Source organism: Capsella rubella, unplaced genomic scaffold (assembly GCF_000375325.1).
Source record: "Capsella rubella cultivar Monte Gargano unplaced genomic scaffold, Caprub1_0 scaffold_5, whole genome shotgun sequence".
Taxonomy (NCBI): domain Eukaryota; kingdom Viridiplantae; phylum Streptophyta; class Magnoliopsida; order Brassicales; family Brassicaceae; genus Capsella; species Capsella rubella.
In genome coordinates this window covers 7,183,256-7,210,261 of record NW_006238919.1, presented here as the reverse complement: position 1 = coordinate 7,210,261, position 27,006 = coordinate 7,183,256, and the positions used below count along the sequence as shown (strand labels likewise).

The following is a 27,006-nucleotide window of genomic DNA, read 5'->3' as shown; positions in this document are numbered from 1 at the left end:
CATTTTAAATCTTTATAAATGTCTTTAAAAATCCTTATGAATCCTTTTATTTTTTTCTAAATCCTTCTAAATACCTTTAAATTACTTGTTAATCATTTAAAAACCCCTTTTTAAATCCTTGTAAAATTTTAAAAATCCTTTGAAAATCTTTTAAAAATCCTTGTAAATCCTTTAAAATCGTTATAAACTTTTAATATCTTTTTAACCCCATTGTAAATCCTTTAAAACTCATTCAAAAACCTTTGTAAGCTTCTAAAAATCTTTAAAAACCATTACAAATCTTTTATAAACCATTTAAAACCCTTTAAAAATCTTTGTAACCCGTTCAAGAATATTTAAAAAACTTTTGGCGGAACAGTTTTTGCCAGAAAATTTTTGGTAGGAATATTCAGTCTAAAGGAAGGAATATTCTTTCTACTAGGGATAAAATGATCATTAAAATTTAAGAGATGTCAAAAATGAAATTGGCAAAAAAAGAGGTTAATTTTGCAAAAAGGTATGTTAAAAATGTTATTAGAGAGAATTTCTTAGCTGAATAGATTATCAAAACTTATTTATAAAATAAAACGTTCAAAATATTTATGTCGTACATAATCCAAGATTCAAATTTGGTAGAGTTAACTTACATGTTTATTTTGTGATAATCTATATTAACATTTTTGAAATACCTTTTGTGTTCTACCCTTTTATTTTGTAATATTTGCATGATTAAACATTTACAATTTGATTAAATAATAAAAGTTTAAGGTAAATTTTGTAATTAAATCATAATAAAATTACAAAATTAGAAATCAGTATTTATTACATTTAACAAAATTTCCTAAAATATCTCCCTTATAAATCAAATATTTCTCCAATATCTTTATATAATCTTTTTTTTTTTTGAAAATTATATTATTACATAAAACATATGTATAGAAAAATATAATTTTTTTTGCATATGTTGCAATTTGAATTTTTGAAAACGGATGTATATTACTGAATCGATACAAAAAATATATGATGTACTAAAGTATTATTGATAATGTGAAGCACGGGTCATGTGATGGAACGAGTTATAAATTACATATATGTTTATACGGGTTGTCTACTATAGTCAAGCTCACAAAACATTTTAACTTAAAATTAGACTATTTAAACGAAAGATGTTATGCCAACATCATTTCATTATTTTGAATATTATACTTATTTAGTTAAGTTGATCAAATTACGATTATATACAAAAAAATTATCATGCCATATAGAATTAACAATCAAAATACAGTAGTACAATCTTATATACCAAACAAAATTTAAAAAATAATTCATTTTAAAATATCATCTCGCAGTAAAAAATAATTTATTTTAAAATATTGTTCCGCGGTGTACCGCGGGATAAATTCTAGTTAAGAAACAAAATCAAGTATTGATATTATTTTATTTTATCAAAAAAGGATTCAAACAATGGAAAAGGTTGACCAAGTTTATTATAACATTTTATTTTCTTAATTTGATTACTTGGATAGTTCACATATCATATAAACATCATACTTTCAAATCTTTGATTCATCATCATAATACTTAGTTCATCTAAGGTGGTGCCCACCCCAACTAGGTGGCACATTTGAAAAGGTCGGTTTTATCTCATCGTGGCTTGGTGGCGGTGGTCGGATAGGACGACCCCAACCAGTCAGTTTTGTCTCATCGTGGCTTGGTGGCGGTGGCCGTATAGGACGACCCCATCCAGTCGGTTTTGTCTCATCGTGGCTTGGTGGTGGTGGCCGTATAGGACGACCCCATCCGGTCAGTTTTGTCTCATCGTGGCTCCCTTCAGATCCTAAAAGAGAAAGGCGAATTCAATAAACAACTTATTATTGGATTATAAGTGTAAAATCGGCAATAATGAGAGAAGATCTTTGATATTAGTAGTATAAAATATCTAATTATATTATTTAAAACATTCTCAAATTACTTGAAGAACACAATGGAAGAAGGAGCAAAAACGACATGAGAACCACCAGCTTCATCTTTGAAAGCATTTTTATTGCTGAGGTAATAAGATATATATTTTGGTTTTATTGTTTGGAGGAGTGACACAAACTTCTCTATATATATATAACATACACAAGTTCATAGTTATCTGTTGGTGCACTACACATTGACTACAATTTAAAACTAAATCTTTTGGTTAAAGATTTTCTTTCTTGGCAATTAATATCATTACAATTAGTCAACAAAGCTTTAATTGGTTTTCAAAAAATCATAAGGAAATTAATAAACAATAAAGACACTTTGATATCTAAAAATATAGTTAAAAAGGAACACCACTCACTTTAATTAACTATATAACTACAATAAAACACAATCATCATTAATAAAAATAATAATTGAAGATCTTATCATATATACACATAGTGATTTATCCTATTGTTATACCATGGATTTTACTGGTTTTAACCATCATATAAGTAGTCTTTATAAAGTCTTTTTATACTTTTTCAAGTCTTTTAGGGGTGTTATATAATTGGAGATTTTAATGGATTTCAATTAACATAAGATTTTAGTGAATTTTAAAATCCTACTATATTAATTGAGAAGTACTGAGAATAACATTAGAAAGTGTAAAATTACATTAAAATGCCATTAGAAAAAGTACAAAAAAGGATAAAATCACTAATGTAAACCCTTTAAAATACTTTGTAATGCCTTTAAAACACATGTAAACCCTTTAAAACCCCTATAAACTTTCATAACCGTTTAAAACCTCTGGTAAATCCTTAATAAAAACTTATGTAAACTTCGAACACCCTTTAAAACCCACTTGCAAAATAATTAAAAAACCATTTTAAAGCCATTGTAAATGCCTTTAAAAACCCTTGTAAACCCAATGTAGAATTCTAAAACCTTTTAAACCCCCTTGTAAATCCTTTAAAACCATTTTTAAAGTTTTGTAAATGTCTTTAAAAATACTTGTAAATCCTTTAAAAACCCTTTAAAATTCTTGTAAATTTTTAAAAACCCTTAGGGCATGGGCATCGGTGTCCCACATATTTGTCCCAATTTTTAATTTAAAATAAAAAATTAACCAATCGCGGGCCGCCACGTGGCAGTAGGGCCCGCGAAAGAGAGAGGGACGGTCCTGTTTAGAGAAACAACCCAATTTTTTTTTCCTTTTTTTTTAATCGAAAATGGTGGGGAACAGGGATTGGGACCAGCAATGCCCATGGTCTTAGAAAATCTTTTAAAAGTCCTTGTAAATCCTTTAAAAACTGTTATAAAGTTCTAAAATTTTAAAAAACCATTATAAATCCTTTAAAACCATTCAAAAACATTTGTAAGCTTCTAAGACCCTTTAAAAACCATTACAAATCTTTTAAAAAACATTTAAAAACCAATATAATTCCACTTTAAAATTCCTTTAAAAGACACTTTAAAAATCCTTGTAAACCATTTAAAAACATTTTGGCATGAAAGATTTTGCAAAAAAAAAAAATTGGCGGGATAATAGAAAATTTTTTGGAAGAAATATTCTTTCAACTAGGGGTAAAATGGTCTTTAAATTTTAAGAGAGGGCAAAAATAAAAATGGCAAAAGTGTAGTTTTGCAAAAGGGTATGATGAAAAGGTTATTAGAGAGATTTTCTCATAAATTAATATCAATATAAATTAATAAAATATTGTAGTCCCATCATTATTAATTTGTAGAGATTTTACTGTATAAGGATTTAGCCGTGGTATACCGCGATACAATTTCTGTTTCGCACAGTGTTTATTTAATCACTTTGATTTAACATGTCTAATATTAGTATATGGTGGTGTTAAAAAAATGGATATAATCCGTATCGAGCGTCAGATTAATGATATTTTAAATTTTTATTAAAATTGATTCAAACTATTTCTGCCATACAATTTGTCGTACAATATAACAAGTCCAATTTGTACAATTTGATCTGTGTTTTAGGCACTTTCATGGATCATACTTGGAATGATACTGAACTATCTTCTTTAGGGAAAGACAATGGAAGCATAAGCGATGCAGTTAAATGCAAAAGAGACTTAGGAGGAGCTTCAAGAGCGCTTAAGCTTCCCTCCATCATCTCAACAACTCTGTTCATCGATGGGCGATCCGATGGGCATGCTTGAATACATGATAATCCCACAAGAACCATCTTTTTCGCGAAATCTTCATCCTCGTCTTCTGTTATCTCTTCATTGAGAAGTCTTTTACATTCTTTCTTTTCAAGATCTGTATAGATCCAATCTGGGAAGTACATTGAACTGTTGTTGTTGTTGGATACTGAGCTCCTACTTCTTGCTCCTATCATCTCAAGAACCAACATTCCATAACTATACACATCCGACTTGTGAGAGACTTTCCCATACATTCTTGAAAACACCTCGGGTGCAATGTACCCGATGGTTCCTACCGTCTTTGACATCAACAAGACACTCTCCTTACTCCCACATAGTCTTGCAATTCCAAAATCAGAAATCTTTGGACAAAGATCTTTTCCCAAGAGTACATTATGTGGTTTTATGTCGAAATGGATGATCCTTGTCTTACAAGCATAGTGCAAGTACTGAAGTCCTCGCGCAACTCCAAGTGAAATCTCATACATTTTTCTCAGATCAATCTTCGATGAAGCCTCACCCGATATAAACTTATCGAGTGACCCATTCTCAACAAATTCATATATAATTGCGCGTTTAGAACTTTCATAGCAATATCCAAGCAGAGAGACAATATGAACATGAGATGTTCTGCTCATACTCGCCACTTCGTTAATAAAGTCTTCACCATTACTCTTTGACTCTTTCAAGACCTTCACTGCGACCTTAAGACCGTCCCCAATGGTTCCTCCATAGACTATTCCGAATCCTCCTTTCCCGATTTCTTGAGCGAACGAGTTTGTGATTTCCTTGACCTCTTCGTAGCTATACTGTTTTAGTGGAACAAGTTCCTCAAAATTCTCAATCCTTGGATGTGTTAGTGCTTCTATCTTCTCGAAAAAGTATTCGATCACTGATGCAATCAAGCTTCCTACAAATAAGATTGTTGAAGGTACAAGAAGAATTTTCTCTTACAAGTGTAAGAGTGTTGAGTTTGTTGTCTATTTGGTGAACATCATATGAGATGTTGGAGATTGTTAAAGAGGTTCTGTTTGAAACTCTGTCGCAGCTAAGTTTGAGATATGGATTACCACAAGGATCACCACGGTCTTCTCCCCAGAATGGGAAGCTTGCCGTAATGTTTCCACACTCGAAAACAGAGTCACATGAGAATAGGGATGGGTTACTTAGAGTACAAGGTAGAAACATGGAGAATACCACCAAGATAAACCCTAAGAATGTTATATATAATATTATAAATAAACAAAGAATAATATTAAAAAAAAGTATAATATTAAACTTATAAATTATAAACTTATAAATTTTTGATTAAAGAATAATATTATGTTTTTTTTTTCCAATCATTTGTGTTTTTTCATGAGAATTATAAACTTATATTTTTTTTTAGTTTTGTAAAAAATTATAAACTTATAAATATTAAAAAAAACAATGGTAACAAAGATGTGGTTAAGGTCTATGCACCTGTCGTAAGAAAAGTCTCCCCCACTTTATCAAGTCAACTAAAGTCTTCCCTTTCTCTGTAGCCTCGTTTACTTTGTGTGTTTTTTTCTTCTTGGTTTCTAATCACACCTCATGGAAACTTTGTCCTCCATGGGATCTCAAACAACTAGGTTCTGTCGGATCTTGTTATTTTTGTTTTATTATCTTCCTTGTGCTCTAAACCAACTAGATTCAATTTGGTTGTGTAATGATCTGTTTCAGTGTGGAAACATCACAGCTGGTTTCCCATTCTCTGGAGGACTTCGTGATGAAACTTGCGGTCACCCTTCTTTGAAACTAAACTGCAACAAAGTCTCAAACACAACCTCTCTTATCATCTCGGGCTACAACTACACTGTCCTCCATATAGACTACAACAACGACAACAAATCCCTCACTCTTGGACTATCAAGACAAGATTTCTCAGGTCCTTTCTGTTCTGCTTCATTCTCAACCACACTTTTACCTTCAGATCTCTTCCAGACTTTACCATCTTACAAAACCCTAGATGTGTTCTTTGCTTGTGACCCACGTCGCTATTTCCTTGGGAATTTCACATGTCTAGTGAAAGGTCTTGGCTCGGTTGTTCAAAACTCTACATATCGCAAACTTTGTGATGAGAGTTTCAGTGTGATAGTTCCTACGAGTTATGTTCCAGAGGAAGAAGTTTTGGATTTGGCCCATTTAGAGAGTGTTCTTAGAGAAGGGTTTGAAGTGAAGCTTAAGATGAATAAGATGAATTGTGCACCAGAATGTTTACCCTCTAGTACAAATTGCAGTTTTTTGTCCGGAGATTGCTGCACATACACTTCAGGAACACTGACTTGCGGTACTACAGGAAACTTATTTCGCGGTAATGTCACCTAAAAACCTCACCTAGTCAATAAGATCATAAACGTTACTAACTTGATATATTTCAATATCCGATTATTCCATGATCTTTATATTTGCAATAATGTTACAGAAATGATCCCAAGTACTCGCTCCATTCTGATAAAAATTGCAGAAGGTTAGAATTTACCGATTCGACTTGTTTCGAACATTTGAGAGGACTATAACTAACTTTACTATTGTGTTTTTCAGTTATAGGGCCAAATGTAGTTATATTTGTGGTGATGGTTATAGCATTCTTGATCTGGAGGAGAAAAAAAGCAAAGGCACTGAGAGATCACAACCTCGAGGCGCTTGTAACCTCGAGACGGTATAGTTATAAAGAAATCAAGAAGATTACAAAATCATTTACAGAAGTAGTTGGACGAGGAGGGTTTGGAACTGTATATAAAGGGAGTCTACGTAATGGTCGTAAAGTAGCCGTGAAGATCTTGAAGGATTCGAAGGGGAATTGTAAAGAGTTCATTAACGAAGTCGCGAGCATGAGCCAGACATCTCATGTTAACATTGTTTCTTTGCTTGGTTTCTGCTATGATGAAGGATCCAAAAGAGCAATTGTATATGAATTTCTAGAGAATGGGTCGTTGGATAATTCGTTGGGTCTTGGTGTGAGTACACTATATGAAATCGCGCTAGGTGTTGCTCGGGGACTAGAGTACTTGCACTATGGCTGCAAGAAAAGGATTGTGCATTTTGACATCAAACCACAGAATGTACTGTTAGATGAAAATCTTAGACCCAAAGTTGCTGATTTTGGCCTCGCTAAGCTCTGGGAGAAGCAAGAAAGCATCTTGTCATTGCTTGACACGAGAGGAACAATGGGATACATTGCTCCAGAATTGTTTTCAAGAATGTATGGGAATGTATCTCACAAGTCAGATGTTTACAGCTATGGAATGCTAGTTCTTGAGATGATCGGAGAAAGGAACAAAGAAAGAGTCGAAAATGCTGATTCTAACCACAGCTCAGCTTACTTTCCAGATTGGATCTACAAGGATCTTGATAATGGTGATTACCTAAAGCTTTATGGAGATGAACTAACCCAAGAGGAAGGAGATCTTGTGAAAAAGATGATCTTGGTAGGTCTATGGTGTATTCAGTTCTGCCCATCTGATCGTCCATCGATGAACAGAGTCGTAGAGATGATGGAAGGAAGTCTGGATTCTCTTAATCCCCCTCCTAAGCCTCTTTTGCATATGCCAATGCAAAGTATTGCAGAATCATCTCAGCTATCAGATATTGCAGAATCATCGCAGCTATCAGATATTGCAGAATCATCTCAGCTATCAGATATTGCAGAATCATCTCAGCCATCAAAGGAAAGCTCAATTTACTCTGAAGTATGATTTCATGATTGTTTGGAATATCCATATATATTATGTTTAGCTTCAAAATGAATGTATGTAAAACCGATCATATCTGATAAATAGGCCATATTAAACAGTAAAGTGTGTCTCAAACTGATAGGAAATCGTAAGAAAACAAGAAGAAGACTAAATCATACCAAAGTTTTCGATTCGTAAGGAGATTGAGGAACATCATCATCATCAGGGTCCGGAAAAAGTATTTCCCGGAGCAATGCTATGTCATCTGCATTGGAAATCCCTATCTCCTTGCAAATGCGTCTCCCCTCGTATTCCTGACACTCGAGCTCTCGTTGCAGCTTAGATTTCGCCTCGTCGAGCAAAGCCATAGCGATTGGGAATTTTGCTTCTTCTAAGTGGCCTAAGCTATCGATTTCTTTCTGGACAATGTTTATTTGGTCCATAGATGTGAAAGATCACTTTAAGAATACTCATCCCATCAATGGAACCCATCAACGACAAACCAATTAAGAGACCTTTAACAAATGTATTTAATCAGATATGTTTCATATTGCTACAAACATTATCCAAACTTTCTAATAACTGAAACTACAATTTATGCTCCAAGAAGATGTGTATGGATGTTCATACAAAGAATCCGCCAATGCTGGAAACTTGCAAAGGCATCAATCATCTAAACAAAGAGAGTATCAAACTAGTGTTTGCGAAAAAAGGTCTTCATGCTTTGACTTCCACTTGCTTAGGGACATGTTCAGCTGGTACCAGCAACCCGAGACCCGATTTACTATCAGGAGCTAAATGAGAATATGGATTCTCCTTATACAATGGATTCGATGTCACTATCCGCACACCAGAGTCCCTGCGGATTTCTAAAACCTCAGGCAAACCGTCGGAACATCCCTTGGACATGCCCACATCAATTCTAATGGCTTTGTCATTACAAACACCATTGATACCAGCATCCTGGATTGTGTGTCCCATGATCATCCTCTTAACCCCAGGGATAGTAGAAAGAGCATGCTCAAGAGCTGCACAATCACATTTGTGAGCCATCTCTTCCGAGAACTTCCTCAACCAAACTACAGAGTTCCCTCCCCTACAATATGCAGGCGCATATCTTCCTCCTTTCAACCCGTTAATCCAACCCTTAACCTCCTCGTTAATCCTCTCGAGACCATACTCAATGTGCTCAGCTAAAAGACCACCATGAACAAACACTGAATCACCAACAACAGCAACCGTTTGGTTCTTAGTCAAGAATCTCTTTGCAATCGGACCTTCAGGTCTCAATGCAGCAATCCTAGCTCTGATTCCTTCAAAACAGTCAGCTCTCATACGAGGGAAGCTCATTGGAATGCCTTCATAAATATCCCTCGGTTTATCCAAACCTCTGCATAAAGTCTTCATCTTGTTCCCTAAACAATACCAATCAGCCCAAATCTGAAACTCCTCTAAACCCTTCTTAGTAACATATCTAAAGTCACCTTCTACATTCATAATCTCATGGTTCCCATTCATAGTCAGAACCTTACCTCCTGATCTCTCAGCCTCTCGTTTCAGTTTCTCTAAGAAATAAAGTATCTTAATCTCCTCTCCGCCTCGATCTAAGACGTCACCCACCTGAACAACCACCGTAGACCCACCAGTCCATCGGTCAGAAGAATCAATCAGTCCAGCGATCCTGAATGATTCTTTAGACTTTTCAAGATCGCCATGGAGATCACCGATGGCAACAAGACGCTCTGGTTTGTCGAACCTCGTTTGCTGAATCTCATTATGTGGGCTGCGATCGAGGGGCAAGAAGAAGCCGCAAACAGAGTAATCAACGAAAGTGTCGACGAAGGAAGAGATGAGATTAGGAATGTTCTTGCAGATTCCGCTAGGGTTTTCTCTGCTTGACATTACCACAGAAGAAGAAGAAGCTGGTTTCGCCGGAGATGTAATGGCCGGCGAAGTTGGGGATCTGGTAGAGACGGCGCACAAAGATGTGATTTCTCTCCAAACCCTTACTCACTAATCGTTTCTTCTCTCTAAATTTCAAAGCTTTTTCTCGAAGAAGGGATCGAAGTAGCAGGATTGAAGAAGACGAAGAAGAAGACGAAGAAGAAGAAGAAGAAGAAGAAGAAGAACGAAGAAAAAGATTCTTTCTTTGTGCAATACGGCGGATTGGGCTGTGCTGGGCCGAGCCTAAATTGTAAGCCCATTATAACATCTTTATATTGGGCAAAGAGAGATGGCAACAAACATTGCTTGTTTCACTTGTGGCCTTGTTGGGCACTGAATGGGTAACAAGTATTGTAGAATAGAATACAATTTGAGTTGTGGCCATTATAATTTCCAATCGGTTACCGGTAATTCGGTTTGGTTCGCCATCCATAACCGATCGGTTACCCGAATTTAATTGTATTACCCGAAATTATTCGTATTACATGACCTGATATACCCAAAATTACCCGTAAAAACCCGAATTTAACCAAAATTAAACCTAATTTACCCGAATTAATTGAGCTAATCGACACGATTTAACCAAACTAACAAAAAATCTAAAATATACGGTTAATTTTGGTAACCAAAAACAATAACCGAAAAATCCGATACCCGACCCAAACCGAACCGTAATGTAATTTGGTTATTTTTGGTAACATTTTTCAAATTCCGAACTACCCAGATATCCAAATTATCCGACCCAAATTATCCGACCCAACCCGTATTCGCGGGCCTAAGTCTATTGTGTTTGATACAAGATGCTGTTTGGTTTTGGAATGTGCCATTGGGTGTGAAAAGATAAGCTAAACAAGATTGAGACTAACACAGAACATATAAAACAAGATATGTAAAAATAAATTTGTTCATCAGAGGAGGATTCAATTTATATCCATTCACTTGTCCTTAAGTTTCAAAAACCATCTTCATCAGATACTGTAAGAAAAGTCAACTAATTCAATCCCTTACGCGTCTCCCATCTTATTCAAAGTCAACTAAAGTCTGTTCTTTTAATTTCACTTTCTTTTCATTTTTTTGGTTTCTAAATCACAGCAAAAGTATTCTCAAACCTCATGATGGGATCTCCAACAACTGAGTTCTGTCTGATCTTGTTGTTCTTGTTTTATCATCTTCCTTGTGCTCTAAGTCAGCAAGAACTGCTTCAGTGTGATACTCTGTTTCAGTGTGGCAATATCACCGCTGGTTACCCTTTCACAGGACAGAATCGCAATACTTTCTGCGGTAACCCTTCTCTTAAACTTACTTGCAACAAAAGGTTCAACACAACCTCTCTTATGCTCTCAGGCTATAACTACACTGTCCTCAATATAGACAACAAATCCAACATTCTTAGACTTTCAAGACAAGATTTCTCAGCTTCTTTCTGTTCTGCTTCATTCTCCTCCTCACCCTTACCTTCAGATCTCTTCCAGAGTTTACCATCTTATAAAACCCTCACTGTGTTCTATGCTTGTGACCCACGTCGCCATTTTCTTGGGAATTTCACATGTCCCGTGAAAGGTCTTGGCTCTTTAATTCAAAACTCTACATATCATAAACTTTGTGATGAAAGCTTCACTGTCACAGTTCCTACGAGTTTCGTTCCAGAGCAAGAAGCTCTGAATGTAACCAATTTGGAAAGGTTTTTGAGGAAAGGATTTGAGGTGAAGTTGAAGATGATAAATGAGATATTTTGTCAAGAATGTGTATCCTCAGGTGGAAACTGTGGCTTCCACTTATCCAGACAGGTTTGCTGCAAGAATGTGACAGGATCAGGAATCAGTTGTCGTACTAACACTTACATATCTGGTGGTAAAGTCGCGTAATCTTGAATTTCACTTAATATTATGTATGCAATCTTGTTCATTTAGTCATCTAAATTTTGCAGGTACAAACATCAAGAATAGCTCCTCTCTGATCATAATTGGTACAGGTTCGTCTTGTTTTGGACTATAAAGACATGATAGTTTTGAACTTTCATGGGTTAAAAAGTAACTGTATATTTGTATTTTTCAGTTGCAGGGTCGATATTAGCAGTATTTGTGGTGATGATTCTAGCATTCTTGATCTGGGAGAGAAGGAAAAAAAATGCTTTAAGAGATCAGAACCTTGATGTGTTAGTAACCTTGAGACGGTATAGTTATAAGGAAATCAAGAAAATTACAAAACGTTTTACAGAAGTTGTTGGTCGAGGAGGATTTGGAACTGTATATAAAGGGAAGTTACGCGGTGGTGGTAAAGTTGCGGTGAAAGTCTTGAAGGATTCAATGGGAAATTGTGAAGATTTTATTAACGAAGTCGCAAGCATGAGCCAAACATCTCATGTTAACATTGTTTCTCTGCTTGGTTTCTGCTACGAAGGATCCAAAAGAGCTATTGTATATGAGTTTCTTGAGAATGGTTCTCTTGATCAGTTCATATCTAAGTCAGGGGATTTAGATGTGAGTACACTATATGGAATCGCGCTAGGTGTTGCTCGAGGAATTGAGTACTTGCACTATGGCTGCAAAACAAGGATTGTGCATTTTGACATTAAACCTCAGAATGTGCTGTTAGATGATAATCTCAGACCTAAAGTTTCAGACTTTGGCCTCGCTAAGCTTTGTGAGAAGCAAGAAAGCATTTTGTCATTGCTTGACACAAGAGGAACGATAGGGTACATTGCTCCAGAGTTGTTTTCAAGAATGTATGGAAGTGTTTCTCACAAGTCGGATGTGTACAGTTACGGAATGTTGGTTCTTGAGATGATTGGAGCAAAGAACAAAGAAAGAGTTGAAAACGGTAATTCAAACAGCAGCTCAGCTTACTTTCCGGATTGGATCTACAAGGATCTTGAACTTGGAGATTATGCAAGACTTCTTGGCGATGAACTAACCCGAGAGGAAGAAGATATTGCCAAAAAGATGATCTTGGTTGGTCTATGGTGTATTCAGTTTTCCTCATCAGATCGTCCATCAATGAACAAAGTCGTAGAGATGATGGAAGGTAGTTTGGATTCTCTCAAAGCCCCTCCGAATCCAAAGCCTCTTTTGCATGTCCCAGTGCAAGATCTTTCGGAATCATCACGGCCATCAGAGGAAAGCTCAGTTTACTCAAGAAGTATGATGAATCCATGAATGTTGTCAAAAGTAAATCTGAACTCAAAATATAAATTATTTTGGTTAGATTAGAGTCGTTGAAAACATTGTGCAACCATGTTATTTGGTGGAGATTGTATGGCATTTTTGTCCACCACTAAATCATTGTATACATTTCAGATTAAACCAGGTGGGATTAATGTCAAACTAGTCAGTCATTACAGCTTTTATACCATGGCAAAGTTACAATTATATATGAAATCAAGACGTTTGAGTTTGATCTGTTTCTATCAGAACATACATACACAAACCTGAGAAAAAGCCAAAACCACACACGTCATAATTTATGCAGAGACAGATCAAAGTGTCTCCAGAAAGCAAACAAAATACATGGATTACAGAAACAGGAGTTACAAATAACCTGTGTTGGCGATGGTTTGACCGGGTTCATGTCACCAGACTAGACCTTTTTTCCTTCTAAACCTATCAACACTCATTCGGGATTTTTCAGGTTTACTAGTCTTCTTAGATTTCTCCAGCTGACTGTCTACACTGTTTCTAGAAACTTCCGGAAGGCAGCAGCCGAGTTGAAATGTATCAGAACGACCGTTCTCAGAAGGCTTGCTCTGGTTTTTGGTTGTATCTGTCGTTGTAGTCTTGGTCGAACCATTTCTTGGTCCTTTGGGTTTGGAAATCGATATTACGAATTTCTTCAGATGTCTTATGAACTCTGGATAGAGTTCTAGATTGCAGTGTCCACCTCCAGATACCCATAAGGGTTCATACTTCTCTTTTGAAAGTTGCCAAAGTTGTTTCCCATGAGAACAATCAACTACTTCATCGGCAGTTCCCTATGAAACAGAATAAGAGAGTTAAAAACCCTCAGTGCTTTTCACTCAAATTTTAATACAACTTATCTAAGGCTTCAACACATTGATTTCTTACTAATCCCTATCTAGTGGGTGAGGAAACAAATGAAGTGACGCCACTAGAGAATATAGATCATTCACTATTAGTATCCTTTAGGATAATATTCAAGTTGGCAACTCAAATTAATATCTCATAAATTCAACAACACGAGTTTCACCAAACATTTTCTGTCAAATGGTCCTATTAACCTACAAGGCTACACGTTTTAATTCATTGCATGAATCTGTGGAGGCAGATGACAACCAGATTCCACCACTACTGAGAATATCAGAGGGAAATCGAAAAAGACTGTAATGAAAGAGACAAAAACCAAAAACAGAAATGACCATCACTAAGATTTGCATTCAGACTGATGTGAGTAATGCACAGCACAATGATTTCTTCAACTAATCAATGTTATACCGTACAAAGATATGGATAGGAAGTAATGCTATAGGAGAAGACAGGTCATTTTCTATTGATTCCCCTTGGAAAAAATACTAAAGTTGGCTATTGATTTAATACTGTATCTCATAAATTCAAGAACTTGAGTTTCACCAAACATTCTCTAGACAAGTGGTCCTATTAACCTACAAGTTTTAATTGCAAGAATCTGTGGAGGCAATAGATGTAAACTTAATTCTACCAAAAAGAGAAAATCGAAGAAGACAGTAAAATGAAAGAGAGGAAATGTAAGAAAAAACAAATGAGCATCACTTACATGGATTACTAAGACAGGACAGGTAACTGCACTGATCTTGTCAATATTCTGAAACAAGGAATTGAACATGTAAGCATTAATACATGGAAACAAGAAATGGCTGCATGTTTACTAAAAAATTACCTTGTAAATGTCAAACCAATATGTACGTTTAACCGGATACAAAACTCTCATCCCAGACAGAATAGGGCTGTGCAAAACCACACCTCTCAAATTAGGCGTACGCGAAGCTAGATCAATCGTTGGTCCACTACCAACAGACTGACCATATAATATCAGTTGATCATCTTTTACACCATACTGTTCCTTGAGGCAGGTATATGATGCATCTATATCAGCATATGTGTTACATTCACTTGCCTGATTCAATTAACAAATTTAAATCCATCAGAAGTAATCCCTGGACTCTGGTTTGATACTATTGACTATTCTATAGTTATCCCGAAATGGAAAGTTAGAAGCTCAGGATACTACCTTTCCAGTAGACTGACCATAACCAGAATAATCATACCTGAAAAATCAGAAAAATCAAAGGACGGATTAAGGAACTATCACCTACTACTCAACTCATCATTAGATTATAAAACCATGATAACTGCAAGAAGACAAGTCAACAAGAAAACCTTTTGCTATTAGCAGTAAACACTCCTACATAAGATCCAAATCAATCAAACATATTAAAATTATGAATGAGAATTCAGTAGATGTAGAAACGCATAATAGTTTAAGTTAGAACATCAAGCAATTATGTGAGACTCATACACGAAACAGAGTCCAAACTCTACTTATGGCATCACAAAAGTCAAATTATTTCAAGACAAAGAACAAAAAAATCAGATGAAAACTATACGAATAAATGACTTAAGGGGTCAACAGACCCAGAAATTATGGCTAAAATCTCTGACTTCCACATAGATTTTGTCATTATACTGTAACAATCCAGGAATCCACCATTAATCACCAATCCAAAACCACATCGGTTATCCAATTCTACAAATGTCAAAGAGATATAAAAGAACCCAATAAGTCAAATTTGGAATCTATTTCTCCTTCAATCATGGAAACCTTAAATTCACAACAACCAATCTTAAAAAAATCGAAACTTTAAGAACCAAACTTCAAAAAAAATCGAAACTTTATCAACCAATCTTCAAAAAATCGAAACTTTAACAAGATAAAAGAGATAAAGGTCAAAACTTTACCCCATGAGATTAACTCGAAGACGATTACTAAGCTCGACGAAAAGCTCAAACATCTGACCCAAATCAGCAGCGTTACCATGAGAATACAAAAGCGTACCATTAGCTTTAGGATGCTTAACATAAATAGCCACAATCTCGTTACCACGACGGGTCTTTAGCTTCAACACATCGACATCATCACGGCGAGGCACTTCGGTTATGTACAACCGGTCAACGTCGGGTACGAACCCGTACGACGGTGGTGATGGCGGGAAAAAAGCGAATTTTGCGGCGATTGACGAAGTTACTCCTCCCATGACGATGATTGTCTTATCATCACACAGAGGTAACACTTGTTACTCATAAATTAGTAGAAACCCTAAGATTTTTGATCTTTGTTGTCGTAGGGATTTGAGATCTTAAATGTAAAAGGAAAGGAGAAAACGACAGAACGATGAAGAGAAAAGATAAAGAAGAGAAAGGAAAAGTTGAAAACGAAAGAGTTTTTTTTTTTTTTTTTTGATTTTGAGGTTTTGTGGTTGACACGACGGTGGCGCGTGGGAGATGATAAGCGGCGCGTGTATGATGAGAGGAAGAGTTGTGAAGTGGTTTTGTTAAAAACATCAGTCGTGGTTCGCTCTATATGGCCGTTGTGAAATGGAGCTTTCACTTTTTTTTGTTTTTGTTTTTGTTTATTTTGTCAAACGTTTTATTATTTATTTCATATAAAAATAAAATAAAAAGAGTATCAATTGTGTTCGCATTAGTCGGCCTAAATAATGAGATTAATCAAAGTATTCAAATGTCCCATTTTTGTGGATATGTATCTATTTAATTTTGTTTGTTGTTGTAGGGATTTGAAGCTTATGTCATTGACTCTCAATATTGTTGTATTTATTTTTGGACAAATCATTATGGCTGTTATAAGAATTAAACTATACTAGGATTGTAATTGTGTTTATTGTGTGCTTTTAAAGGTTTTACATTCAATTTTGTAATTTGAATGAGGAGAGTTAAATTCTTAAAATAAATCATTTGATATTAAACTTCTGCAATTTAAATTATAAATTACATTAAATGAATTAAATATTTATTTAACAATTAAAATGAAAAACAAAAATAAATTGAAATGCCAAGTGGCCTAATAGGAAGAAAGTTAAACCATAATCTTATATACAATATTATTATTATGAGAATGTTTATATTATGGATCGCATATCGACCCTTATCTCCAAATAAGTGACTTAGTGGATCGTCAAAACCTTTCTTGGCGGTTGAATGTTTTACGGGAACACTTTGCTCCGGAGGATGTTTCTGTGATTAGTGCCATCCCCATTGGACACAGACCAATTAGAGATTATTTAGGTTGGCATTTTACCAAGAATGGGAAGTATACAGTTAAATCTGGGTGCCATGTTGCTAGGATGCCAGAACCAAAGATTCCGGTTTTCAAAACGTATGGACCGGGTATCACCCCCCTATTCACTGCAATTTGGAAGGTGAGGTGCCCACCAAAATTACACCACTACATGTGACAATTGTTAACAGGCTGCATCTCAGTGTCAGCTAATCTATACCATAGGGTATCAGATGTGATACAAATTGTGTTCGTTGTGGATCTCAAATGGAGACGGTCAATCATGTTTTTCGAATGCCCTCAAGTTCGTCAAGCATGGGCTTTGGCGAATGTTCCAGTGGGATCTATCTCCTTCTCCATAGGGTCTATTTTCTCTAATATGGATTATGTTTTTGGTTATCTTCTGAAGGTGATCAGAATCATTTTTTTCCTTGGCTCATGTGGTATATATGGAAGGCTAGAAATGCCAAAGTATTCGAATATTTGGATATTGGTCCAATGGAAATAGTTAAGATAGCACAAGATGAGGCAAGAATATGGTATGATGCGCATGTAGATGAATTAGTTTCCTCGATGGTGCATCCAGCAGTTACTAATGGGCAACATGGACGTGTAACCCATCTCCCTCCTACCTTTACTGGCTTTAGATGTTTTATAGATGGTTCATGGAAGGAGACATATACTTATGCAGGTTTATGATGGTTATGTCAACACGCTCAGGAAGTCTTACCAACGATGGGTGCCAAAAATCTCCGTCGAAGTCTTTCTCCTCTCCATGCTGAAGTCGAGGCTCTGGTGTGGGCAATGCGATGTATGATAGGCCATGATGTCAGAGATGTTACGTTCCTTACTGACTGTTCTAATCTGGTGAAGATGGTGTCTTCCCCTACTAAATGGTCGGCTTTCTCTGCATACCTAGACGACATAATCACGGATAGGGAAGAATGCTCAACTTTTTATTTATCTCTTATTCTAAAAAAATTGAATGTAAAAGTGGACTCTTTGGCTCGCCATGTGCACTCCTCTCCGCAGCTTGTCAAGTACGTTTACAACTGTCTGTTGAGTTGGCTCGTCTGAGCTAATTTAGGACCTTTTGATGTCAAAAAAAAAATGTTATATTTTTAGTGTAAGAAATTATGCGAATTTATCATAAAGTTTAACCTTAATTTTGTTATATATATGATTATTATTATGAGAATGTTTATGCGAATTTATCAAACCCATGTTTCATTCCTGGGACATGTATAACCTCACCTTGCTTCCGCTGCGCCACTCTGATTTTTATTATGAGACTGTTTATACTTTTTTAGTGTAAGAAATTATGTGAATTTATTAGAAACTTAAACCTTAATTTTTTTTTTATAATTATTATTATGAGAATGATTATATAAGTTTTAAGTGTAAAAATTATGCAAACTTATCAGAGCCAGGTTTCGATCATGGGACCTGTGGGTTATGGGCCCACCACGCTTCCGCTGCGCCACTCTGATTTTTATTATAAGGATGTTTATATGTTTATTAATTTTAATACAGAATTTACAACTCACATATGTAACTCACAGTTTCATAATATATAATTAATCTAAACAGTCACATGTTTACTTTAATACATAATACTAGATTTTAATCTGTAGTATACCGCATGATTTAATTTTTTACTTTTTTATTTATTTTAAAATTCAAATTTTACAATTATGCTACAATGTATATTAAAATTATTAAAATTACAAAATATCAAACTTAATTGAATCAATTTGTATCTCACTCTCATTCAACATGTTTTATATTGGTGTTGTTAAAAAATACTATAATGAAGTTTTAACTTGTTTTAAAGTATAAGATTCAAACTCCGTCATACAACTCGTCACACAACCTGTCACACAACCCGTCATACAATCCGTGTATCAATGTTATTTCTAAACAAACAAACTTTGTAATATTTGGTTCCATAGGTATTTGAGAATTTGTTAGCAATACCCCTCTAGGTATTTCACATAACAACTTATAATCATTTGCAAATCAAGAGTATATCTCCTTCAACAAGACCCGTGAGGAGCAACAATCCACTTTTAAATATAAGATAATATTTTAAACTTTTTAGAAAAGTATATATTAAAATATTTTGAAACTATTAAATTAAATTTTCTCAAATAAAAACCCGGATTAAATCAAATAAAATTTTTAAATTTGGACTGAGAAATCAAGATTTCTTTTTATTCGTAGTTGGAAGCATATTAGTCATATTTATAAGGATTATTTATTATTGTCTAAAATTTCCTATCCGATGTGGGACGTTTGTACATAATTTTTTTAAAAAAAATCGATTAAGTAATATACGCCCGTTTTAAAAAAAAAATCCAATTGTATTGCAACATATGTGAAAATTTTTATTTTTATTAAATTTATGCTTAATGTAATAAAATAAATTAAAAACAAATAAAATATCATATAAAAATAAAAGGAGATAAAGAAATTAAAAATTGAAAATGATATTAAATATTTAATGTTATAAGAGAGAAAGTAAGTAAATCAATCGATATATATATATATATATATATATATATATATATAGATAATGATTATAAGACGGTTATCATAAGACGTCACATAACTTCAACTTTGAAGTGATTTTGAACATGGCTGAATTATACTTAGCTACTCACTTATAGTCTTCTATTCTTAAGTGGAGCCAATCATACCGAGCTTTAGGAAATACCACCACTGTTCTCTGGTGATCAAACATATCCTTAATTTAGACTTATCCAAAGAGTGTGTGGATCTTTCAAGGTCATTTGCTTCCTTGATTGTCTCCTCGAATTCTTCTGAAACCAGGTCATGACAAGCAGTTGTCTCCCAAAATATCAAGGGCCTCAAATTCAAGATTGGTAAGCTTCGGCATAATTCACTGAAATCATTGTTTCCATTCGCCAAATGACGCAGACATAATTCACTGAAATCATTGTTTCCATTCGCCAAATGCGTCTGAAGCGTCGTAATCCCTGTGACACGAAAATCAAGTGCGATTACTTCAAAGAGGATACAGACCCGACGCACCATCTTACTTCGTTCGAAATAGCTATCCACCGTTGCAACTTTACACCGGCGCAGTTCGATGCCATAAAGTGTCAAGTGTTTACCGAGCTGTCAGCGAACTCGATGACGCAACATTGCTAAACTACACTGTGCTAAACATACGAAATGTATTAGTCTAGCAGATTAAAGAATTATATACACGTTAATGACACAACATTATTTGTCTAACAATATGACTCCAAACAAAGCTTGTCTCATAATATATTCAATCTCCATTAACGTTTTAATCTTCTAATGTATAATTGTTCCATTAGAAAGTGTATTTCATCATCCTTTCCCTGTAAAAAAAATACTCCAACTTTACTGTATACCATCATATATTATAATATTTCCAACAATTCTTTATGTTTAAAAAAATTGCACAAGTATAGTACAATAGTTAAATTTTCTGTATGTTAACTTTAATAAAATAGTTTGTACATAAATTTTAATAATAGGATTAGCTAATAAATTAGCAGTAAGGAAAATGAGCAATAATAAATTATACATAAATTGGTTAATCGCTATTTACAACAAGAAAAATGATCAATTAGACTGACTTGTTTGGAGGATGCCACAATTTTCATATTTATATTTTCCATTTAAAATAATAAATAATTAAAAAAATAATAAGAATAATAAATTAAAGACTATCAAGACTTTATAATTTTTAAGTAATCTCATATAACCAAAACAAGAATACAAAATTATAAAGACGAATTGAATATCGTTGCAAAGATCATGCATACCATGAATAAAAAATTAATGGGATAATTGAAAGTTTAATAAAGATCAAATGTATGCGCAGTTTTACTTATTGGTAATGACAAAAGTCTAAATTTGTTAATTTTACTCAATAACACATTCTTTTACTATAGAGTTGTTTTTTATTAGAGGTCCGACGACTTGGATGATATTTAGTGACAATTATTGCTCATCGGTAATGATTTCAAAATGACTGAGAATCAGTTTATAAAAATCGAAGAAAACATGCTAAATAATTTAATCACTGTCGTCGACAAAATTCTTTCATGTTATTGTTTTGTTAGAGTTACCGGCTATCACTGAAAATAGTTTTTAATAAAATATCAATTTCTTCTTTGTGCTTAGCATATATAAATATAAATATACAAAAGCTATGTGCACTAAAAGTCTTAAACACAACAAATCAATATATGCAAATGAAAAATATGTGAAATTGGTTGGACTTCACCCTAGCAGATATTATTAACAATTTTAATTTGTATAGAATGAGTTGCTCTTGACTGATCTTGTTAATGTCAATATTAATTTATAAGTAATGTATATTAATTTATGTTTCAAATTTTAATTTAACCGGATTGATTAGTACATTTTGTTGAAAGCAAAAACAGTCTGATTGATTCTATTGGTGCAAAATCAAAAAAATAAAAGTCAAAAAGTCAAAAGGTGAAACTTAACAATATTTTTCTTTTTATTTACTGACAAAACGAACTCTCCTTTTGGTCCAGAGTCTCTCTTCCTACCTTCTTTCAAAACGAACTCGCCGTCGTATTTGAACTACTCGCCGTCATTTTATCAGTCTCCGGCGATAACGGCGGAGGAACACCGTGTTTCAACAATCCAACATCATCACCACCACCGTTCACATCAATCTCCACCACCACATCTTTCGAATCTCCTATCATCCCTTCCTTCTGAATCCCTCTCAAAACCTCAACGATCTCCTCCATCGATGGCCTTACTTCTCTCTCCTGTTGCAAACACCGGAACGCTAATTCAGCGACCGACGACATCATCTTCTTCACGGAAGGATCTCTCTCGAATCCGAGTGATTGATCCGCGAGTTCGTGAACGGCGTCGTTTTGGATCTTCGAAATCGCCATGTTCGCTAGGTTAATATCTTGGCGGTGCCTGGTGATGTCTACCGCTTCTTTTGATGAGATTAATTCGGAGAGGACGACTCCGAAGCTGTATACGTCGCTTTTCTCGTTGAGACGGTAACATTGGTAGTACTCAGGATCTACATACCCTGGAGTGCCTTGTGGTGCGGTGGAGATGTGTGTTTGATCCATCGGAAAAAGCCGTGAGAGTCCGAAATCAGCTACTTTCACTTGGTAATTGCTATCTAGGAGAATGTTAGTAGTCTTGACGTCTCTGTGTATGATTCCTGTATCAGAGAAGTTATCATCATTAGTCTATAATCTCATTGTGTGTATGTGTATGTTCAGATTGTGTTACCTTTGGTGTGGAGAAAGGACAATGCGCTTGCGGTTTCGATGGCGATTTGGAGTCGAGCAGGCCAGCTAAGGGGACGAGATTGTGCTTGGTTTCCATGGAGATGTTCAGCGAGTGTGCCGTTGGAGATGTATTCGTAGACTAGGAGTAACTCTCTGCTATGTCTTGTTGTGCATCCGTATAGGATTACTAAGTTTGGGTGTTTTAGGGACCTCAAGATCTCGATTTCGTTCTTGAATTGCTCAACGCGTTTTAGTGATCTCTCGAAGAGACGTTTTACAGCTACAACTCGTCCGTCTTTTAGTGTTCCGTAGTAGACAGTCCCGAAGCCTCCATCTCCAAGCTCTGTAGAGAAATTCTCAGTGGCTTCCTCAAGTTCTTCGTAGGTGAAGACTTGAACTCCAAAGTAGGCGCTGTTTGCAAGGTTAGACATTGAGGGCACAAGAGAGTGATTGCTGCCAGAAATTGTTGTGGAAGTTGGTGTGTTTGACATTGTATTGCTCGAGTAAGTCATTGTTGTTGACAGGTCTTTGCTTGTGTATTGAGCTGCAAGTTTCTTTCTTCTCCGGGTGATGAAACAGAACAAAAATCCGATAATAAGAGTGGCACCCACGAATCCACAAGCGAATCCGATGCCTACAGACAAGAGCTTCATTAGATTTTACTGTTTCTAAGGTATGTTTCTACTGAGACTAGTTTCCATGAAAGGAAAAGAATAGACACCTACCTATTTTCGCTTTTTTGGGGAGACCTGCATGAGAAAATACCATGAGAAAAAGGTTAGTTCAAAAGACAGAACTTAGAATCGTGCTTGAAAAGGTCATGAGAAAATGAATGTAAATCATATTGATGTTAGCAAAATCTAGTTTCAGTAAAGGTTAGGTTGGTAGTTGGGAAGATTATGCAGAGGTTGAGGAAGAGAGAAGATCTGTTTCTTGTGGATGTACATTAGCTAATAAGTTTCAGACTAAACTAAGATTCAGATTAACTTAAATCAGTCGAAGTAGTCAGAGAAACCGGAGCAAAAGAAACATTACCCTCTCCACAAGTATGCTTGTGAGGCTCATTTATACAATAGCAAACAAATTCTCTCAACTGCTGATTATATCCACAAGAACCCTTTGATTTTACGCAACGGGAACAATCTCTGTTGAATGTAAGCTCGAAACCCTTATCAAGAGCCTTCTTTATCGTCTCCTCACTCTGATTTATCTCTGCTGTTTTCAAGGCAGATCGAGAAACGGCAACATCAATGGTCTTTTTGCAGGATGACGTAAACTCATGCGAAGATGGGAACTCTTTTCTCACAAAGTAACTCTCCTCGTAAGTATCATCAGGCCAACACTGAAGCTGACTAATGTAATCAACGGGATGATCAGAGCAGTTGTAGAAAAAAGTTAGCACTTCAGTGTCTTTATATAATGGAAGCACCTCTTTGTTGATTAGTGCGGTCTCAAGATGCTGAGGACAGAGATTGTTGAGATAATCTTTTCTGGCAAGTCTTACTATACGAGACTCATAGTTCATCTCAAGGATTTGGAACTTTACCGAAGATATACTAAACTCTGCGAAATCTCCGCTGCAGGTGACCTCGAAATCCGGGTGACCGCACTCTTCTCTATCAGCTGTCCAAAATGGATAATAGAGTTCTGTCTGATTGCCGCATTTAAACAAATGACTGCAGTGTAAGTGACGCTTATCAACTGACAAAACACAAGAGGGGATCACAAAGAGCACCCATATGATTGCATATGGCAAAAAACATCTTCTTAGAGACAGACACAAATTGATCATGGTGATCTCCTCTTTTTTTTTCATTGCCTTGGAGATGATGAATAAGAAGATGAAGAAGAACTGAAGAAGAAAGAGGAAGTAAAAAAGCAGATGAGGAATTTGTGAATTGTTGATTTTGTGTAAGTCTTGGTTTTATATAAAGAAAAGAAAACTAAGGTAAGGTTTCTTTTTCTTTATAGTTGTTTATCTCATAGTATATTTCAACAGGGAAATTTCTTTGGAAGTAGGTGGGTTAGGATGATGACTAAGTCTTGGAATAGACTTGTAGACAAGAGAATCATGATATTCAACTATTTAAGAAGATTTTATTAATATATTAGTTTCTTTTTTTCTCTTTCTTTTTGTAGGACTAAGGCCTAAAACAAAGTCCCGGTGCAAGAAATTTACTGAAATTTACCGGAAGCAAAGTAGAAATGGGGATAGATCTACACTTATGAGGAAAGTCTCCAAAAGAAAGAAGAAAGACTTTGACCGTAATTGCCATTTTCTTTATCAGTTTCAGACAAATGTGAAGGCATTTAAAGATATGTGGAGAGAATGAAGAAATGAATAAGTAACAAGACAAAGACTCTTTTAGTATTTTACCATGGTCCATGGAAAAAGAGTCTGAAGATTTGTGATAAAGGAAGGAGACAATTTCATTGCATGGAAGACTTTCGTACCCTGAAAATGACTTGATGGGAGTTGTTTATGTCAAGTTGCTTGGAGATAGATAAAGACTTTTAGACTACTCAAGTTTACTGTCTTCCCTCTTGAGCTCACTAAGAAGTTAGTTATGTCTTAACATTGGTGAAACCAAAAGAGAAAGATTGAAAAGAAAGAAAACTGTTTTAAGAGGGACTGCGGAAAATGTAGTGTTAGCTGTGGTTCTTGGTGATTAGGATGTGGTATATGCCTGGAGTTTAAGCCATTTGCAGAACTTAAGGGATTTTAGTTTTAGTGTGTGTCATAGTGGAACTAAAGAGGCTGCAGACTAGTCTTGTTCAGATTTTTGAGCAATCCGTTATTTTCTGTTTTTAGTCTAAGTTGCATCGGAATAGTTATGCATAATTTAAGAAACTTGCTGAGAGAGTTTGGTATAACTTACCAGTCGAACCAGATGGAATCATTGGAATGCATTTGGTGTCTGATGACAAGTTTGTCTTGCAGCAAACTGGAGTGGAATCATTGTAGGAGCAGATTCCACCAGTGGATTTACAGTCTTGACACTTCTCATGAATCCTCAGCTTCACCTCAAATCCTTCTTTAAGAACACTTTCCAATTTGGTCACATTCAAATGTTTCTCCTCAGGAGCATAACTCATGGGAACAGTGATGTTGAAACTCCCACCACAATGCTCGATATAGTCATCTTTCTGATGCATCAAGCCAACACCCATATGTGGACATGAGAAATTCAAAGGATGATGAGTAGGAGGGTTGCATAAGTAGTGAGCAAAGAGGGTCTTGTAGTCCGGCAAAAGCTCAAAGAGTTCAGGAGTCAACGTTTCGCCACTTAATGTAGCCTCGCAAAATGGACCTAAAAAGTCTTGCCTTGCTAATTTAAGTGTACCAGTTGTGGTGTTTACTTGGAAAACCTGGTACATCAAGCTTGAGATCACTAGGAAAGTAGAATTTGTTCTATTGTCGCAGCGAAGCCCCAAAGATGGATGACCACAAGGTTGGAGCCGAGCACCTCCCCAGAAAGGGAAACCTGCTGTGAGATTCCCACACTGAAACAGAGTATGACATAACCTATTCTCTTGTTTACTTAAAGCCCAAGGTAGTTGGTTAAAAGAGGTCAAGAAAAAGAGCAAGACCAGACAAGAGTTGGGTTTAGAGAATCTGAAGAGTACTGGAGAGAACATGATTGATATCTGAAAAAGTTCTCTTTTTTCTCTGAGTTGGTTTGAGTTAAAGCAGAGTAGATAATAATTTGAATAAACAAAGATAAAACAGAATAAGAAAAAATCTAGTGAAGGAGACAAAGAGATGAGCTAGTGGAAATTTCTAAAAGGACTAAGTCAATATTGAAAATGATATTATACATTAAGACTTGGAGAAGTTAAGCAAACGTCATTGTTTTAGTTGACTTTACAAGACTTTTCTTCGTCTTTTGGTTTTTAAAGTCATCCAAATCAACTCAAAATCCATTTTTTTCACTGTGGAAAAACTTGTTAACGTATAAGAAAAACTATTTCAGATTCAGACAAAATATTTCTAGGAAGAAGGAAGTGATATAAAGGTTCCAATTCTAGTTTTGTAATGTTGTTATTTAGAAATAGCATATTAAGTCTGTGTTCATACATAAAACATAAAATGGGCTCACTCTAGTTGAGAGAGGAGACTGCATTATTGGCTTGATTAGATAGAATTTGGAGCTACAAGGTTGACTTCTAGGCATTGACTCCAAATCGATAGAAGTACTTGAAGATAAGAGTCTTTGGATTTTGTGAAGCAAGATGTGTGAGAGCACCACCCACTTATTTAAAATTGGAATTCGGTTTTAATCCGGTTTTTTATTTTAAAAAGTTAGAACTTTTAGAAATTTTTCAAAATATTATAAATTTCATTTTCTTAAACAGTTTAAAATATTATAAATATTAAAACTTTTAAAAGCTTCAAATATTATAATATTTAGTTTAAACTGTATAAAATTTTAAAAATATTTAAACTCTACAAAAATTTAAAGTATTGTTAATATTTTAACTCTAACAAGAAAATTAAAATATAAAAATATTGTACATAAATATGATTGAACGGGTTTGAGTTTACATAAATATGATTATATTTTTCTTACGGGTTGTCTATATTTGAAATCTTTAACGGGTTAACTTAAAATATAATTTTTTTTATTTAGAATCCGCTTTGTAAATTGTATATTATGCCAGTGTGTCATGTTACCAATGAAC

The 27,006-nt window shown here is 35.1% G+C and overlaps 6 protein-coding genes and 1 non-coding gene across 13 annotated transcripts; 2 read left to right on the top strand and 5 right to left on the bottom strand.

Annotated features, from left to right (window-relative positions):
- Positions 1 to 1,442: 1,442 nt before the first annotated feature.
- On the bottom strand, positions 1,443 to 2,062 carry LOC111830394 (acidic proline-rich protein PRP25-like). Its single transcript, XM_023782059.1, has 2 exons — positions 1,952 to 2,062; positions 1,443 to 1,816 (listed from the first exon to the last, which is right to left on the bottom strand). Exons 1-2 carry the CDS (start codon positions 2,016 to 2,018, stop codon positions 1,566 to 1,568), a joined length of 318 nt encoding a protein of 105 aa, XP_023637827.1. The 5' UTR covers positions 2,019 to 2,062; the 3' UTR covers positions 1,443 to 1,565.
- Positions 2,063 to 3,546: 1,484 nt separating this feature from the next.
- Positions 3,547 to 26,219, bottom strand: LOC17886172 (LEAF RUST 10 DISEASE-RESISTANCE LOCUS RECEPTOR-LIKE PROTEIN KINASE-like 1.3). Of its 4 annotated transcripts, none has more exons than XM_023782053.1 (4): positions 25,212 to 26,219; positions 23,311 to 24,024; positions 22,325 to 22,957; positions 21,446 to 22,253 (listed from the first exon to the last, which is right to left on the bottom strand). In XM_023782053.1, the coding sequence occupies exons 1-4, from the start codon at positions 25,960 to 25,962 to the stop codon at positions 21,616 to 21,618; spliced, it is 2,736 nt and encodes a 911-aa protein (XP_023637821.1). In that variant the 5' UTR covers positions 25,963 to 26,219; the 3' UTR covers positions 21,446 to 21,615. The 4 variants fall into 4 exon arrangements, with proteins under 4 accessions (XP_023637820.1, XP_023637821.1, XP_023637819.1 ...); XM_023782051.1 differs by lacking the exon at positions 23,311 to 24,024 and adding an exon at positions 23,049 to 23,072 and having other exon boundaries at positions 25,203 to 26,217; XM_023782050.1 differs by lacking the exon at positions 25,212 to 26,219 and adding an exon at positions 23,049 to 23,072 and having other exon boundaries at positions 23,359 to 24,161.
- LOC17886816 (LEAF RUST 10 DISEASE-RESISTANCE LOCUS RECEPTOR-LIKE PROTEIN KINASE-like 2.2) lies at positions 5,677 to 8,099 on the top strand. The gene is made up of 3 exons (XM_006290206.2): positions 5,677 to 6,441; positions 6,553 to 6,597; positions 6,672 to 8,099. Exons 1-3 carry the CDS (start codon positions 5,682 to 5,684, stop codon positions 7,823 to 7,825), a joined length of 1,959 nt encoding a protein of 652 aa, XP_006290268.1. The 5' UTR covers positions 5,677 to 5,681; the 3' UTR covers positions 7,826 to 8,099.
- Positions 8,311 to 9,871, bottom strand: LOC17885758 (shewanella-like protein phosphatase 2). The gene has a single exon (XM_006291209.2). It carries the CDS (start codon positions 9,704 to 9,706, stop codon positions 8,522 to 8,524), a length of 1,185 nt encoding a protein of 394 aa, XP_006291271.1. The 5' UTR covers positions 9,707 to 9,871; the 3' UTR covers positions 8,311 to 8,521.
- On the top strand, positions 10,864 to 12,920 carry LOC17885355 (LEAF RUST 10 DISEASE-RESISTANCE LOCUS RECEPTOR-LIKE PROTEIN KINASE-like 2.3). Of its 3 annotated transcripts, XM_023782056.1 has the most exons (3): positions 10,864 to 11,599; positions 11,810 to 12,050; positions 12,126 to 12,920. In XM_023782056.1, the coding sequence occupies exons 1-3, from the start codon at positions 10,864 to 10,866 to the stop codon at positions 12,901 to 12,903; spliced, it is 1,755 nt and encodes a 584-aa protein (XP_023637824.1). In that variant the 3' UTR covers positions 12,904 to 12,920. The 3 variants fall into 3 exon arrangements, with proteins under 3 accessions (XP_023637824.1, XP_023637823.1, XP_023637822.1); XM_023782055.1 differs by having other exon boundaries at positions 10,864 to 11,572; positions 11,804 to 12,920; XM_023782054.1 differs by having other exon boundaries at positions 11,810 to 12,920.
- LOC17884740 (protein ABHD17B) lies at positions 13,073 to 16,157 on the bottom strand. 2 transcript variants are annotated; one of them, XM_023782057.1, is made up of 6 exons: positions 15,697 to 16,126; positions 14,969 to 15,005; positions 14,618 to 14,854; positions 14,495 to 14,542; positions 13,286 to 13,715; positions 13,073 to 13,175 (listed from the first exon to the last, which is right to left on the bottom strand). In XM_023782057.1, the coding sequence occupies exons 1-5, from the start codon at positions 15,990 to 15,992 to the stop codon at positions 13,317 to 13,319; spliced, it is 1,017 nt and encodes a 338-aa protein (XP_023637825.1). In that variant the 5' UTR covers positions 15,993 to 16,126; the 3' UTR covers positions 13,073 to 13,175; positions 13,286 to 13,316. The 2 variants fall into 2 exon arrangements, with proteins under 2 accessions (XP_023637825.1, XP_023637826.1); XM_023782058.1 differs by lacking the exon at positions 13,073 to 13,175 and having other exon boundaries at positions 13,607 to 13,696; positions 14,486 to 14,542; positions 15,697 to 16,157.
- TRNAM-CAU lies at positions 18,451 to 18,522 on the bottom strand. The gene has a single exon. It is a non-coding gene; the product is annotated as a tRNA-Met (tRNA).
- Positions 26,220 to 27,006: the final 787 nt, after the last annotated feature.

Coding starts and splice junctions, on each gene's coding strand:
- LOC17885355 (XM_023782054.1), top strand. CDS start 10,864: ATGGGATCTCCAACAACTGAGTTCTGTCTGATCTTGTTGTTCTTGTTT. Junction 11,600..11,809: donor TAACACTTACATATCTGGTG/GTAAAGTCGCGT, acceptor TTTCAGTTGCAG/GGTCGATATTAGCAGTATTT.
- LOC17886816 (XM_006290206.2), top strand. CDS start 5,682: ATGGAAACTTTGTCCTCCATGGGATCTCAAACAACTAGGTTCTGTCGG. Junction 6,442..6,552: donor TACAGGAAACTTATTTCGCG/GTAATGTCACCT, acceptor ATAATGTTACAG/AAATGATCCCAAGTACTCGC. Junction 6,598..6,671: donor TCTGATAAAAATTGCAGAAG/GTTAGAATTTAC, acceptor TGTGTTTTTCAG/TTATAGGGCCAAATGTAGTT.
- LOC111830394 (XM_023782059.1), bottom strand. CDS start 2,018: ATGCTTTCAAAGATGAAGCTGGTGGTTCTCATGTCGTTTTTGCTCCTT. Junction 1,817..1,951: donor TCTTCCATTGTGTTCTTCAA/GTAATTTGAGAA, acceptor TTTCTCTTTTAG/GATCTGAAGGGAGCCACGAT.
- LOC17885758 (XM_006291209.2), bottom strand. CDS start 9,706: ATGTCAAGCAGAGAAAACCCTAGCGGAATCTGCAAGAACATTCCTAAT.
- LOC17886172 (XM_023782053.1), bottom strand. CDS start 25,962: ATGTTCTCTCCAGTACTCTTCAGATTCTCTAAACCCAACTCTTGTCTG. Junction 24,025..25,211: donor CATTCCAATGATTCCATCTG/GTTCGACTGGTA, acceptor GTGTTTTGTCAG/TTGATAAGCGTCACTTACAC. Junction 22,958..23,310: donor GACTACTTCGACTGATTTAA/GTTAATCTGAAT, acceptor TCTTGTCTGTAG/GCATCGGATTCGCTTGTGGA.
- LOC17884740 (XM_023782057.1), bottom strand. CDS start 15,992: ATGGGAGGAGTAACTTCGTCAATCGCCGCAAAATTCGCTTTTTTCCCG. Junction 14,855..14,968: donor ATGGTCAGTCTACTGGAAAG/GTAGTATCCTGA, acceptor TAATTGAATCAG/GCAAGTGAATGTAACACATA. Junction 13,716..14,494: donor GTCCTGTCTTAGTAATCCAT/GTAAGTGATGCT, acceptor TCTGTTTCATAG/GGAACTGCCGATGAAGTAGT.